The sequence below is a fragment of the Carassius gibelio genome, chromosome B17, assembly GCF_023724105.1.
Source record: "Carassius gibelio isolate Cgi1373 ecotype wild population from Czech Republic chromosome B17, carGib1.2-hapl.c, whole genome shotgun sequence".
In the NCBI taxonomy this organism is placed as follows: Eukaryota; Metazoa; Chordata; class Actinopteri; order Cypriniformes; family Cyprinidae; genus Carassius; species Carassius gibelio.
This window is the reverse complement of record NC_068412.1, coordinates 10,019,361-10,031,932: the sequence shown is the minus strand read 5'-3', so window position 1 is coordinate 10,031,932 and position 12,572 is coordinate 10,019,361. Positions and strand designations below refer to the sequence as shown.

Sequence of the window (12,572 nt, the reverse complement as noted above, 5' to 3'; positions counted from 1 at the left end):
GCTACTGAGGAAATGTCTTTTGTAGGAAGCATGTGTATCTGCCTCTGAAACACAATGGGTACCCACTGCCTCCTGTGGGACACAGAGAACAAACTGCTCACTGCCAAAAGTGTAGCTAAGTACAGACAGACTCTCAGGTTATGGTGAAGACGGTTTTCAGAGTTGTGAAGGCTTTAAGGATTGGTCCATGTTCTGCTCTGCGGACTGGACAGAACCCCAGCAGGATGGCAGTGGGTTTTCAGACTGGGGTGCATTCCAGGACAGAACCAGAAAAGAGGAATAATTAACGCTACCCTTGGCTGAAGCAGGAACTTCCGAGCTTCCTAAAAACGTATGTTTTATAGTTTTGCACATAGTATTTGTTTTCTTCTTCTGTGGTTGCATGACTTATCTGGCCTACGTTTAAACTGTTATGTCTGTGTTGAAGTGTTATTGTGGTATTTGATGCTTGTGTTTCACAGACTGAAAATGGTGAAAACGGGAATCCCCGTTTAGTTGTTAATGGCTGCTTTCAAGTTGGGGGGACCGAGAAAGACCCTGTCATGATGGAAATCCCTACATTTGTCTGTGCTACATCAGAGCACATTAGACAAGCCCTCTCGGTCTGCAGCGATATCAAGGTACTAGTCTATGGCTCTTCTTACTGTTCACTATGAAATAATGAATTCAGTTGTAATGAGATTGCATCCATCTTGGTAATGACTGTTTCTCAATCTATTCATTTTTTCATCAAATTAATTATGAATGCAATTCATACATTTAGTAACTAATAAATATTCCTTTTCCATGACTTGCTCTAATGTTTTATTGTTTTATGATTATTTCTTAAAAGAAGAAAGGTGAAGTAGTTTTGTTAAAGCATAATGAATGTTTGACATTATTTTTTGTAAATACTGATTAGTAATTGTTTATTATTAGTAGTCAAATTACAGATGCATACACACAAGGTGATGTATTTAAGGTGTATAGAAAATGTACTGAAAATGAAACCAAAAAAATTAATTATAAATAAAATAAAAAACTTGTAAAAGTACATTATATGACACAAAAAACTGTATTATTTACAAAATTCTAGTGGGCTTGGGTGTCTACCATGTCACTTGCTGTGAGAAAATTTGCAAGCGGAGTAATACAAACAAACTTTTATTGAAAACAATATGAATACACAGATACATTTCTAAAAACACAAGATTAGATATACACCAATAGGCATTCCCTTCTCTTTTTTTATAGTCACTCTTATTCATCATTGACTCTGTAACAGTGTAAGATCAGAGTTCTAGAATGTGTAATTTGTCAATTTTTTCCCCTGATTGAAGTGTGCTTAAGTTTGCACCATAAAATGTTGTGGTTTATAATTCAATCTCCGCGCACGAGTCTGTTTTAAGACTGAAAGACTTTCGCACTCTCTCTTTTTCCATCAGCGAAGCTGCAAATTTCTGGTGTCATCTACAGTCTGGGTCTAAATTTCTCCAGCTTCACCTCAGCGACAGCACTAGCCAAACGAGCACACAAACGGTAAAGATGACGAGGAGTTTCAATAGAACAACAGAGAGCTGTGGTCAGAGGAGATGTTGTCACTTGTCAGTAAAAACTAATTTTCCTGGCAGCTGTTATACTGCGTGTGTGCTGTAGCTTGTATCATTTCATATTAAAGCGCTAATGAAACTAAGAATATGCATGTAAGAGCCGCATCACATCACATTCAGGAGGGGCAGATCTTAAAGTAATAGCAGCAAAATAACAAACCAGCTGCTGGGATATCTGTTCATCAAAAAACAAAAGAAAAAAGAGGAAATCAGTAACTTAACTATTAACTGTTTGACCTTTGAAAAATGTCAATCTGGTTTTAAATCCTGTCACAGTACTGAGTCAGCTCTTTTAAGAGTTTTGACTGATACTATGGTAATTACTGACTCTGGGCAGTCTATGGCTCTGGTTCTGTTAGACCTTGGTTCTGCCTTTGATTGATTTAGTTTATCATAATACACTTATATCACATCTTGAAACGTGTTGTTCAGGGCACAGTGTCTTCATGGCACAGTGTTGAAGTGGTTTGTTCACATATCACTAATAAGAGGTATGTTGTTAGTATTGGAAACCAATCCTCATCTGAGATATATTTAAAGTCTGGTGTCCCTCAGGGCTCAATTCTTGGTCCGGTACTGTTGTCTCTTTATATGCTTCCTCTAGGATCTATTTTTTAAAAGTATGGGGCCTCTTTTCATCTGTATGCTGACGACACACAAATCTACATCCATTTGAAGCGCAATAACAAACAGGCTTTAAAGCCTATTTTAGTCTGGACACACAAAAACTTTGGCTTACAAGTAATTTCCTAAGCCTCAATGAAAGTAACACTGAATTTATTTTATTTGGCTAAAATGAACACTGTGTACATGATTTTGAATCTGAATCTTAAATTTGATAAGCAGATAAGTGTGGTGGTCAAGTCCTGTTTTTATCATCTTCATCTCTGACAAAGGTGAACCCCTTTTTTTTCTCTAAAGAAGTTTGAAATGGTTATGCATGTTTTTGTAACATCTCAATTGGATTACTACAACTCAGTTATGTGTTTCTCGCCTGCAGTTGGTTCAGAATGCACCAGCTCGGCTTCTTTATGGGAAGTGCAAACATGAGTCTATCACACCAGTTTTGATTTGATTGCATTGGCTGCCAGTCAAACAGAATTGATTTTAAAATGTTACTGTTTGTCTATAAATCTCTCCACAGTTCCTACATTATCTGATTTGTTACATCCATACACTCAGTCAAGAGCACTCAGATCTGCCGATTCTGGTTTATTACAAGTCCCCAGGGCACGTCTCAAAAACAGAGGTGATCGTGCTTTTTCTGTTGTTTGCCCAAAGTTGTCCCAATTCATATCAGAACTGCCTCAACTCAGTCTATTAAGTCTGCTCTAAACTTATTTCTTCTCCTTGGCATTTAATTTTTTGACTTGCTGTGCAATAATACTTTATTTTAGTGAACCTCATCCATTTCACAGTGTCTGTGTTTTAGAGTTTGTGTTTTATTGTTTATTAACTTTGCATTCTCTGTGCAGCACTTTGGTTGACTTTGGTTGTTTTAAATGTGCTATATAAATAAACATTATAATGCATTGTAACTTTTGTAGCTGTAAGGATTCATCTATATTTAATTTAGAATTTAGTATTTGATAACTTTATTAAATTTCTGTATATTTATTTCTTGCTGAAGGGCACAGGTAAATATGATATTTATCATAATGAGTACATATGAAGATTAAGTTCACTTAATTTAAGTTATTTTTGAAAAGTCTAATCAATGTTAAAATTTATAGCTCTCAATTATACAGTGATGTTGAATGGCTATAGTCAATTATTAAATATTGGGGGGGGGGGGGGATCCTATAGACATCTGTAATAATGGTATCAGTGATCGCCTTCAGTCATAAAAAAGATGCCATTAAATAAATATAAAAAAAAAATGCTGTCTTTATGTTGTTTCTACATTCATTTGAAGATTAAATATGAAATTATTCCAGTCTCTCTTTTTTGTTTTTGTTTACTTTTTACTACTTTTAAAACAATTTTTATTGATGTAATTGACTAATGAACAAACTCAACAGTGTTCTTTTTTCAACAGTGTTTCTGTTGTTGTTGTTGTATCTGATGCCATCATCACAATGTCCGAACACACAAGTGTTCTTTTAGCAGATCTCACACTGGTGGCTCAGCCAGTACAACATGAGCCTCCTGCTCTACCAGAACAAGAAAGATCCTCTGCAATAATCAGCATCACATGCACAGACACTCACACACACACTCTCTTACAGTTGCACTGACACACACTACTTCAGAAAACTGAACCTTTGCAAAAAGTACGAACTACTGCCTGCATTCATGTGAACGGAAACAAGCACAGGTAAAGTTCTCCAAGCACTTTTTATAAATAAATCCAAGCCTGTTAAAGTCTGCTTGACAAAAGCACTACTACTGAACTAACAAGTGTGTAAAAAAAAAAGAAAAGGAAATCACCATAAACCTCAAGTACAGGAAGTTAAATGCAGCCATTTACTTCTATATCCCACTGCCTGCTGCTACTGCCTAAGCTTAGCTGGTGTCCACTTTAAAGCAGTTTGTCTTTAAGTAATAAAAAGAGAAGTTTAAAGCTCTACAACAGCATATTTTGTTTTATTTGTTTTTCCCGTATGGCTTCTGTGGTATATCAGTTTATATATCTATATATAATTTGTCAAACACAATTTTTTTATGAAGATAGAATCTAACTTTAATTTCATACCAAGACCATTTAAATACATTTAATTTTTATCATCATTTTACCATCATACTCCTTTCCCTTATTGGTACATGTAGCTTTGTGTGGCAGTCCTGGTTTATGATTCTGTCAAACTTCCTGTCATTCAGTGTGTTCGCCTAAAAAAAAACAACAAAAAAAAAACAGACCTGCTCTATCTTTTATTACAACCAAGCAGGTAGCAAGTTCACAAACAATTCAAGGTCAAGGAAGGTACAAGTTATAAACATATTTGAGCATCCGTTCTCATGCTCCGTCATAACCACAACAAAACATCTCATGCATCAAGTCCTGATTCTTTACACTTACCTTTAAATCAGTACCAAAAAAATAAGCCATTCTCAAGCCCATGTGTGTAACTACGTGTCATAATGCAGGCACACAGTCCATAAATGTCTAGACTGTCACCTGCAAACAGAAAGACATCCTCTTGTTCTGCACATCAGCACCTTAACCTCTAACCATTTCCTCGTTACGTGTCTGTGGCTGCATACATTTCAAACCAAACTCAAAAACATCTATTTCACACTTGGACTTTACTATAATCTAAGATAACAAACTGATGAAAAGTACTGATGAAAAAAAAAATCAGATTATTGGAGAAATCTGCCATATGTCACCAGAGAAAAGTTGTTGATGAAAAATAAAATAAAATAAAAAAAATACATAGTGAACACAGATGAATCTTCCACAATAAGTTGAATAGCATTTCATTTTAATAAAAAAAGGATAATAGAAACATAACACATTTATATTCAAAACATTGAAATGTTGTACAGGCTACACAATCTCAGCTATGGAAACTAAATAAATCATGTAAAAGAAGAAGATCTCGAGCTGCTACGTAACCCTTGTAGGCCTTTGTGGATCTTCTTATGAACACTGTTGCTGCTAAGCACATAGAAAACAGGGTTTATGGCACTGTTGATGGTAGACAGACCCAGAGAGATCGTATACGGTGTATAGACACTTCTCTCAAAGTCACATTTCCCATTGGAGAAGTGGAAATTGATGGCACGTAGCAAAAGGATCACATGGTACGGTGTAAAGCAGACTAAGAAGAACAAGATGACGGCTAAGGCCAGGTTACGAATTCTGACCTTGGCCTTTGGCTTCAAACCAGTGCTAGCTCGAACTTTAGCTATGATGGCCAAGTTGGTGACTATTAAAATGCACAGCGGGATGAAGAAACCGATGAAGAAGCGGGAATAGTTGAGTCCCGTCACTACGACAGAGGGGTCACTTGGTTCGAAGCACCGCTTCTCCTCCATTAACTCAGAGTCGCCCTCCGTCATGGTGAAAACCGGCACGTGTCCGACAGCAACGACCAACACAATCACAACGCTGATGATCACGGCATGCCTCATCCTTCTCAGACCTCGAGACTCCACGGCGTAGACCACCGCTACGAAGCGGTCCACGGAAATGCAGCACATCAAGAAGATACTGATGTACATGTTGTTGAAGAACACATAGCCGGTGAACTTACAGGTCAAAGAGCCCCACTCCCAGTGGTGACCTCTGTTGATGTAAATGGCCCAGAGTGGAAGTGTACCTAGATACATCAGGTCACACACTGACAGGCTGAAGAGGTAGACTCCTAGGACGTTCTTCCGGCACACTTCGAGGAACGTGAGGAAGACTGTGATCAGGTTAGCAGGCAGGCCTAATGTGAGGACTGTGCTGTAGAGAACCACAAGTGGAATTGGGTTTTCTTCCTCGTAAAATGGTTTACAGCTGTTCGTGTGGTTTGTTGGACCAGTTATGTTCATGGTCACTGGAAAGCTGAGAGTGGGATCCAAAATGATGGGGGACAAAAACATAATTTCATTTAAAAAGCATGGAGAGGACCATGAAAAACAAAGGTAATGTCAACAGTAATGCTGGGAAACAATCCTCACGTGCTACTTTAAATACATTTATAGAAGTATTTTGTTCTCGTTTTCCACTCAGATTACTTCCTAAAGCCAAGTCAAATATTATAAAACACTTTGTGGGTGTTTTCATATTATCACATAGCCTAGTCTTGCTATGTTGGATACATGGAATAAATTGTAAAAAAAAATTGATGGACATTTTAAGATGACATTTTAGTGAACATTGGGATTTATTTTAGATATTTTATTTTAAATGTAATTTTATAGCTCACTTATAAATATGACGACCACCGCACCACACTTGCATACATTTTTTTGTAGGAATATCTGTCATATTTTACATTATTTGTGTTAGTTTAAAATGAACCAACAATAAAATACTTTTAATAATGTTAATGCATTAACTAACATTAACTAACGGGATCTTATTGTAAATTGTTACCATATCAGTATAACATGATATTTTTCATATAATTGTAATACTGATAGACCAGCTCGCTTATATATCAGGTTACTACAGGTTTCCCTTTCAAAAATTAACCATGGTTTTACTACAAATATAACAAAACAAAAACATGGTTAATGTAGTTAAACCATAGTAACCACACATTAACAATGGGTTTGCTACACTAACCAACCTTGGTATTTGTAGTAAAACTCTGGTTATAGGCTACAAATGGTGTTCATACATTTTTACAATAATAATAATAATAATAATAATAAATAAACAATGGGACAATATTCTTAAGGGTTTGACTTTACACAACGCAGCAATTTGTCGTTTCCCTCTAAGTTTTGATTCCTTAATGAAACTTTACATAATAAAACGAATAAAAGAGTTACCTAATATTCCAGATGCTCGCGGAATCACGACTCAGTATAAATGTTCATGTCGTCAGTCTCCGTATCTATTTGTCAAATCAGCCACAAATCTCTTTTTCATGCTCGCGAGCTCGCTGATAAACGCTCAGCTGCACGTGAAGGAAGTGATAATGTGTGAGATGCTGTCTGCTACAGACTCTTTGCTACAGACTCAGAGGAAACAGCAGTTACGTATAGCAAGACATTTTTGAATAACGTTACCATTTAAAGAGCGATGGAACGTTGATTTCACTTTTGCTTGGGGTGACGTCATATGTGATGTGATATTATTTTAAACTTAAGGGTTTGGGTAAAAATACTCAACTCTCCCTTAGGCTACTGTAAATACTTATGTGAGAGGCAGTTTTATTTGTTTGTTCGTTTGTTTGTTTGACCTTGGACCATCATGAAAAAGTGAGTTCCAGAGGGCGCTGCAGGGCAATAAATAAAAATAATAATATGCATAATTCACTGAGAAGGGGTAATTTACGGCGTCCCCATTATTTTCTTTAACCACAAACCAACTCCAAATCACAACATTGTCTAGATTATAAGAATATAAATTACTTTCCATGTTCACTGTTAATCTTCAGGAATCTACATTTATGCTCACGTCTCATGTCGTGATTAGTAATCAGTTGTTAATTCATTAAAATGTGTCCTATTATTTTATTATTTGTGTTATGTAATGTCTATGCACATGCTTTTATAATTTGCCCACAATCTGAATTACCTGTTATGAATCCATATCAAGCCAAAAGACTTTTAAACTGTTGCAAATCCGTCCTAGTTGTGTTGCTGTGGTGACACTTTACGGCATTTTGATCATGGCGGTGGCGGAGTCTCTGAACGGTTTACAGTTGAGCACGGTAAATACTTGGCTTTAAATCATTTAAGACATAAATTCAGTCGCATGTCACGCGTTTTGCAGTATATTATGATTTCGGGAGGGAAATGAACATGCTGAGTATGCGTGGTAAACCCATAGATTCTGTGTTATCTACGATTTGATGATGAACATATTGGTCAGATACTGCATTTTGTTTACAGGGTTGTTGATCACGATCAAGCACGCAGACACGAGCAGATTCAACACCCGCTTTCACTGCGTTTTCTTCTTGTTTTATTCGCAACACGAGCTCTTATTGTTTAGTGTTAACATGAATAGTTTCTTGTAAGTTACTGCAGGTAAAACGAGCAGTTTTTAATCTGAATATACGAGGTGATGCTTTAGTAAGTTAGGTTTGTTTACGAATAAAATCTTTCATTTATCATTTTTATGTAGATTGTGTTGAATACGACACAATTTCACCAGCTGTTTTCACCTTTTCATGCAGACCCTTCTATAATCAGAATATACTGTTTTTATTTATTATTATTATTACTTGTTTATATTTGCTAAATTGATACTACAGAATGTAGACTTGCGCAATATAACCAAAATTTGCGTTTAACCATTAGGTTTTAATGCTTATTTAATTTTTTTTCTTAAATAACTTTTTTTAAGTTTATATTTGTAAGATGCGTAATTTGAAACGCTAGCTTAAAATTTATAGCTCTCAATTATACAGTGATGTTGAATGGCTATAGTCAATTATTAAATATTGGGGGGGGGGGGATCCTATAGACATCTGTAATAATGGTATCAGTGATCGCCTTCAGTCATAAAAAAGATGCCATTAAATAAATATAAAAAAAAAATGCTGTCTTTATGTTGTTTCTACATTCATTTGAAGATTAAATATGAAATTATTCCAGTCTCTCTTTTTTGTTTTTGTTTACTTTTTACTACTTTTAAAACAATTTTTATTGATGTAATTGACTAATGAACAAACTCAACAGTGTTCTTTTTTCAACAGTGTTTCTGTTGTTGTTGTTGTATCTGATGCCATCATCACAATGTCCGAACACACAAGTGTTCTTTTAGCAGATCTCACACTGGTGGCTCAGCCAGTACAACATGAGCCTCCTGCTCTACCAGAACAAGAAAGATCCTCTGCAATAATCAGCATCACATGCACAGACACTCACACACACACTCTCTTACAGTTGCACTGACACACACTACTTCAGAAAACTGAACCTTTGCAAAAAGTACGAACTACTGCCTGCATTCATGTGAACGGAAACAAGCACAGGTAAAGTTCTCCAAGCACTTTTTATAAATAAATCCAAGCCTGTTAAAGTCTGCTTGACAAAAGCACTACTACTGAACTAACAAGTGTGTAAAAAAAAAAGAAAAGGAAATCACCATAAACCTCAAGTACAGGAAGTTAAATGCAGCCATTTACTTCTATATCCCACTGCCTGCTGCTACTGCCTAAGCTTAGCTGGTGTCCACTTTAAAGCAGTTTGTCTTTAAGTAATAAAAAGAGAAGTTTAAAGCTCTACAACAGCATATTTTGTTTTATTTGTTTTTCCCGTATGGCTTCTGTGGTATATCAGTTTATATATCTATATATAATTTGTCAAACACAATTTTTTTATGAAGATAGAATCTAACTTTAATTTCATACCAAGACCATTTAAATACATTTAATTTTTATCATCATTTTACCATCATACTCCTTTCCCTTATTGGTACATGTAGCTTTGTGTGGCAGTCCTGGTTTATGATTCTGTCAAACTTCCTGTCATTCAGTGTGTTCGCCTAAAAAAAAACAACAAAAAAAAAACAGACCTGCTCTATCTTTTATTACAACCAAGCAGGTAGCAAGTTCACAAACAATTCAAGGTCAAGGAAGGTACAAGTTATAAACATATTTGAGCATCCGTTCTCATGCTCCGTCATAACCACAACAAAACATCTCATGCATCAAGTCCTGATTCTTTACACTTACCTTTAAATCAGTACCAAAAAAATAAGCCATTCTCAAGCCCATGTGTGTAACTACGTGTCATAATGCAGGCACACAGTCCATAAATGTCTAGACTGTCACCTGCAAACAGAAAGACATCCTCTTGTTCTGCACATCAGCACCTTAACCTCTAACCATTTCCTCGTTACGTGTCTGTGGCTGCATACATTTCAAACCAAACTCAAAAACATCTATTTCACACTTGGACTTTACTATAATCTAAGATAACAAACTGATGAAAAGTACTGATGAAAAAAAAAATCAGATTATTGGAGAAATCTGCCATATGTCACCAGAGAAAAGTTGTTGATGAAAAATAAAATAAAATAAAAAAAATACATAGTGAACACAGATGAATCTTCCACAATAAGTTGAATAGCATTTCATTTTAATAAAAAAAGGATAATAGAAACATAACACATTTATATTCAAAACATTGAAATGTTGTACAGGCTACACAATCTCAGCTATGGAAACTAAATAAATCATGTAAAAGAAGAAGATCTCGAGCTGCTACGTAACCCTTGTAGGCCTTTGTGGATCTTCTTATGAACACTGTTGCTGCTAAGCACATAGAAAACAGGGTTTATGGCACTGTTGATGGTAGACAGACCCAGAGAGATCGTATACGGTGTATAGACACTTCTCTCAAAGTCACATTTCCCATTGGAGAAGTGGAAATTGATGGCACGTAGCAAAAGGATCACATGGTACGGTGTAAAGCAGACTAAGAAGAACAAGATGACGGCTAAGGCCAGGTTACGAATTCTGACCTTGGCCTTTGGCTTCAAACCAGTGCTAGCTCGAACTTTAGCTATGATGGCCAAGTTGGTGACTATTAAAATGCACAGCGGGATGAAGAAACCGATGAAGAAGCGGGAATAGTTGAGTCCCGTCACTACGACAGAGGGGTCACTTGGTTCGAAGCACCGCTTCTCCTCCATTAACTCAGAGTCGCCCTCCGTCATGGTGAAAACCGGCACGTGTCCGACAGCAACGACCAACACAATCACAACGCTGATGATCACGGCATGCCTCATCCTTCTCAGACCTCGAGACTCCACGGCGTAGACCACCGCTACGAAGCGGTCCACGGAAATGCAGCACATCAAGAAGATACTGATGTACATGTTGTTGAAGAACACATAGCCGGTGAACTTACAGGTCAAAGAGCCCCACTCCCAGTGGTGACCTCTGTTGATGTAAATGGCCCAGAGTGGAAGTGTACCTAGATACATCAGGTCACACACTGACAGGCTGAAGAGGTAGACTCCTAGGACGTTCTTCCGGCACACTTCGAGGAACGTGAGGAAGACTGTGATCAGGTTAGCAGGCAGGCCTAATGTGAGGACTGTGCTGTAGAGAACCACAAGTGGAATTGGGTTTTCTTCCTCGTAAAATGGTTTACAGCTGTTCGTGTGGTTTGTTGGACCAGTTATGTTCATGGTCACTGGAAAGCTGAGAGTGGGATCCAAAATGATGGGGGACAAAAACATAATTTCATTTAAAAAGCATGGAGAGGACCATGAAAAACAAAGGTAATGTCAACAGTAATGCTGGGAAACAATCCTCACGTGCTACTTTAAATACATTTATAGAAGTATTTTGTTCTCGTTTTCCACTCAGATTACTTCCTAAAGCCAAGTCAAATATTATAAAACACTTTGTGGGTGTTTTCATATTATCACATAGCCTAGTCTTGCTATGTTGGATACATGGAATAAATTGTAAAAAAAAATTGATGGACATTTTAAGATGACATTTTAGTGAACATTGGGATTTATTTTAGATATTTTATTTTAAATGTAATTTTATAGCTCACTTATAAATATGACGACCACCGCACCACACTTGCATACATTTTTTTGTAGGAATATCTGTCATATTTTACATTATTTGTGTTAGTTTAAAATGAACCAACAATAAAATACTTTTAATAATGTTAATGCATTAACTAACATTAACTAACGGGATCTTATTGTAAATTGTTACCATATCAGTATAACATGATATTTTTCATATAATTGTAATACTGATAGACCAGCTCGCTTATATATCAGGTTACTACAGGTTTCCCTTTCAAAAATTAACCATGGTTTTACTACAAATATAACAAAACAAAAACATGGTTAATGTAGTTAAACCATAGTAACCACACATTAACAATGGGTTTGCTACACTAACCAACCTTGGTATTTGTAGTAAAACTCTGGTTATAGGCTACAAATGGTGTTCATACATTTTTACAATAATAATAATAATAATAATAATAAATAAACAATGGGACAATATTCTTAAGGGTTTGACTTTACACAACGCAGCAATTTGTCGTTTCCCTCTAAGTTTTGATTCCTTAATGAAACTTTACATAATAAAACGAATAAAAGAGTTACCTAATATTCCAGATGCTCGCGGAATCACGACTCAGTATAAATGTTCATGTCGTCAGTCTCCGTATCTATTTGTCAAATCAGCCACAAATCTCTTTTTCATGCTCGCGAGCTCGCTGATAAACGCTCAGCTGCACGTGAAGGAAGTGATAATGTGTGAGATGCTGTCTGCTACAGACTCTTTGCTACAGACTCAGAGGAAACAGCAGTTACGTATAGCAAGACATTTTTGAATAACGTTACCATTTAAAGAGCGATGGAACGTTGATTTCACTTTTGCTTGGGGT

General features: G+C 36.3%; 3 protein-coding genes and 1 long non-coding RNA gene across 4 annotated transcripts in view; 2 read left to right on the top strand and 2 right to left on the bottom strand.

Moving 5' to 3' along the window:
* LOC127976623 (uncharacterized) lies at nt 1–3,238 on the top strand. Its single transcript, XR_008157899.1, has 3 exons — nt 1–331; nt 462–620; nt 1,425–3,238. It is a non-coding gene; the product is annotated as an uncharacterized LOC127976623 (long non-coding RNA).
* Nucleotides 3,239–3,573: 335 nt separating this feature from the next.
* LOC127976174 (probable G-protein coupled receptor 132) lies at nt 3,574–7,206 on the bottom strand. Its single transcript, XM_052580411.1, has 2 exons — nt 7,020–7,206; nt 3,574–6,084 (listed from the first exon to the last, which is right to left on the bottom strand). The coding sequence occupies exon 2, from the start codon at nt 6,069–6,071 to the stop codon at nt 5,112–5,114; it is 960 nt and encodes a 319-aa protein (XP_052436371.1). The 5' UTR covers nt 6,072–6,084; nt 7,020–7,206; the 3' UTR covers nt 3,574–5,111.
* A 616-nt stretch (nt 7,207–7,822) lies between these two features.
* Nucleotides 7,823–12,572, top strand: part of LOC127976172 (E3 ubiquitin-protein ligase UBR1) — a 33,559-nt gene continuing 28,809 nt past the window's right edge. The window contains exon 1 of the mRNA XM_052580407.1: nt 7,823–7,906. Within this exon, the coding sequence (XP_052436367.1) occupies nt 7,865–7,906 (42 nt within the window). The 5' untranslated portion in view covers nt 7,823–7,864. The remainder of the gene's footprint in view (nt 7,907–12,572) is intronic.
* Nucleotides 8,837–12,511, bottom strand: LOC127976173 (probable G-protein coupled receptor 132). The gene is made up of 2 exons (XM_052580410.1): nt 12,289–12,511; nt 8,837–11,353 (listed from the first exon to the last, which is right to left on the bottom strand). Exon 2 carries the CDS (start codon nt 11,338–11,340, stop codon nt 10,381–10,383), a length of 960 nt encoding a protein of 319 aa, XP_052436370.1. The 5' UTR covers nt 11,341–11,353; nt 12,289–12,511; the 3' UTR covers nt 8,837–10,380.